General features: G+C 43.0%; 1 protein-coding gene across 1 annotated transcript in view; it reads left to right on the top strand.

Moving 5' to 3' along the window:
* STAB2 (stabilin 2) overlaps positions 1 to 2,759 on the top strand; it is a 165,518-nt gene that overhangs the window by 25,346 nt on the left and 137,413 nt on the right. Inside the window, 1 exon segment of the mRNA XM_006769396.2 lies at positions 1,320 to 1,402. Coding sequence (XP_006769459.1) covers positions 1,320 to 1,402 — 83 coding nt within the window.

The raw sequence follows: 2,759 nt of genomic DNA, 5'->3' as shown, positions 1-2,759 counted from the left end.
TTATGGGTATGAAACCAGGTTGGCAGGTAATACTGGGCCTAGAGAATGACTAAGCCCCTGAGGCAAAGTCTATGTTCCTCAATGGAGGTGCTGTTTGAATTGGGGGAATATTCTTGATTGTGTGTGACCATCTCACACATTGCTGAATATTTAGCACCATTGGCTCCCCCAACCACTAATTGTCCTTAGTGACACATTCTCCACTGGTCCCCCTGAAAGGGTGACAGCCCAAATCACCCTCCTGCATTTCCAAATGCCCTCTAGGTTATTACCCCCAACCACCTTTAGAATCAAATAAGATAGCTGATTACAGCCTTAAGCAAGACTTTCAATAAAACACAACTTGGGCCAATAGACAGAAAATAAAACACAGACTTGGCCAATCAACAGAAGCCTTAAAATATCCCTATCTTGAATTTGCCAGTCACCAAAAATGTTTTCCCAGAAAGAGCACAGCCAGAGAAACGTCCTCCATGGGTCAACGCTATGTTCTTGGCATAAATCTTAACGTACACCCTGTATAAATGCCCTGTTCTTTCTGAGGCATTACTGGCATGCCACAGGGATTAGAGGCAACCTGCCAGGCTTCTCACAGCCTTCTCAAAGGACTCACAATATCAAATGAGAGTGGACTGGAGTGATAGCATGTCCTTTGCAGACGAGGCCCTAGAACGTTTCCCTGGACAGAGTCCGGTCAACCTCTCAGCTGCCCATGTATGAAGTGCGGGTATACACGTTACTGCCTGTGTGAGAGCACAGAGCACATCTTCTGTCTCACCTTCCCTCGGGGCATGGAAACAGGACCAGCCACAGAACTTCCAGGGTCCCCTGCAAAATGAAAAGGCAGAGTCCTTTGATTTTTTAAAAAAAAAGTTTAACCATTTGAAGATGGCAAGTGCAGAGCAGTAAACCACGCATGAGGCTCTTCTGAGCTGGCTCCAGATGGAACAAGGGCTTTGTTCACTGAAATGGTGACAGCTAAGAGAGTCAGGCACAGGGTCAGAGGCCTGCTGAGTGGAGTTGTCTGAGGATTTGGTCACATGACCCTCACAGAACCTCTCAGCCCAGGGTGTCCTTGATGCCAAGACCATGGCTGCAGGAAAAATCACACCAGTATAGGGAACCTTTGGGGGCCATGGCACCATGGTACCTTACATTCTTAGACAGCTTCCCAGTTTACAAAGGGCCTGCGCATGCCACTTAGCACAGAGAAGCTCTTGAGTCAAGGGTGTAAGTGGATCACAAGACCCATTGCCCGATTTTACTCTGCATGTGCCACTGACCCATTTGTGTTTTCTCTATGTGTCTTGACTGCTAAGACAAAGCCTACGCCTGGCCACTCAGTAACCTGGGACCATTCACTGTGCTGCTGACGACAGACAAGGGGCTGAAAGGATTCAATGTAAGTATTTAAAATAAGCCTACACCAAGAAGCTGATGCAAAAAAAAATTCTTAGTAGGCAATGCCTTCTTTTACTTAAATAGGAAACCCCCATTAAAATAAAAGCTACTGTGATAAGGATGGTGATGTTTTGGTAAACTTCTAGTGAAATATAACATCCTGACAGGAAGTTTACTAATTATGAGTGCATGACTCAATGAATTGTCACAAAGTGAAGGCACTTGTGTATCCAGCAAGACCATTACCAGCTCCTTTCAAGACCCTTGATGCCCCTTCCAGTCATTATCCCTTCAAAGTAATCACTGAGGGTCCTTATCTAGAGTCATGTGATACATAAGATTTGCATGATGCAAAACTGCTCACTTCCTACAGGAAGAATTAAGTTAATGCACTAGCCAGGTATTTATTTCTTTAGTTTCATAAATGGTCACAGTGATAGGGGAGACTAGAAAATGGTAGTCTTCCATGTGAGCAGCTGTTGTCTGAGATAATGTCATCTGGTAGGAACGAAACTCATAGTGCCTGGTAGAGGTGTCCCATCATGATGCTACCAAATGGTTAGATTTGGTTTCATGTAGATAATGGACATATTAATTTGTATAAAATCGGTTTATCTTACTCTAAAATATTTTGTGGTGATTTTTGCTGCATTGAATAAAAACTCTTCTACCCTACTATGCCACCACCATTAATCCATCAGAGATGAATCTACCATTAATCTTCAGGGGCGCCCTCCCTCCTCTCCTGTTGATGGGAGAACTGGTAGATATTGCATGTCTCTGGGCTGGGCACTTTTTATGTGGTTTCTTGTTTAATATACAGATTCAGTTTGCACAAAGTTAATTCAAAAATCTCTGTTGATGATAGATACACTGAAAATACAGATTAGGTCTGGTGGATTTTAAACACCTTAATTTTACTGTTCAAGAGCTCCATTGGCCCACTCTACCTGCTCTTTTCACCTACTTCATACCGTATTTGCCGGCGTATAAGACGACTGGGCGTATAAGACGACCTCCTAACATTTCCACTCAAAATACAGAGTTTGTTATATACTCGCCGTATAAGACTACCCCCTCTTCCGCACACCTTCCACACACCAAATAAAAGGTAAAACAATATCAGATTTGATTTTAACATTTTAATTTATATTCAAATGCTTATGACATGCAGGAAAACTGTCACAAGGCTGTATGTAATCAAACATATACATAAAACAGTGCAAGTTTATTACCGGTAAACATACCGGTAATTCACTAAAGAAAACACACTCTATAGACTGGTACCGTAGATGCTTCCCAGGAACACAGGCAAGCAGCCCACAACCTAGAGGGACTGTCAATGATAGAAGAAAGAT

This window comes from Myotis davidii, unplaced genomic scaffold, assembly GCF_000327345.1.
Source record: "Myotis davidii unplaced genomic scaffold, ASM32734v1 scaffold120, whole genome shotgun sequence".
Classification (NCBI taxonomy): domain Eukaryota; kingdom Metazoa; phylum Chordata; class Mammalia; order Chiroptera; family Vespertilionidae; genus Myotis; species Myotis davidii.
The sequence above is the reverse complement of the archived record's forward strand: the minus strand, read 5'-3'. Positions and strand labels throughout refer to the sequence as shown.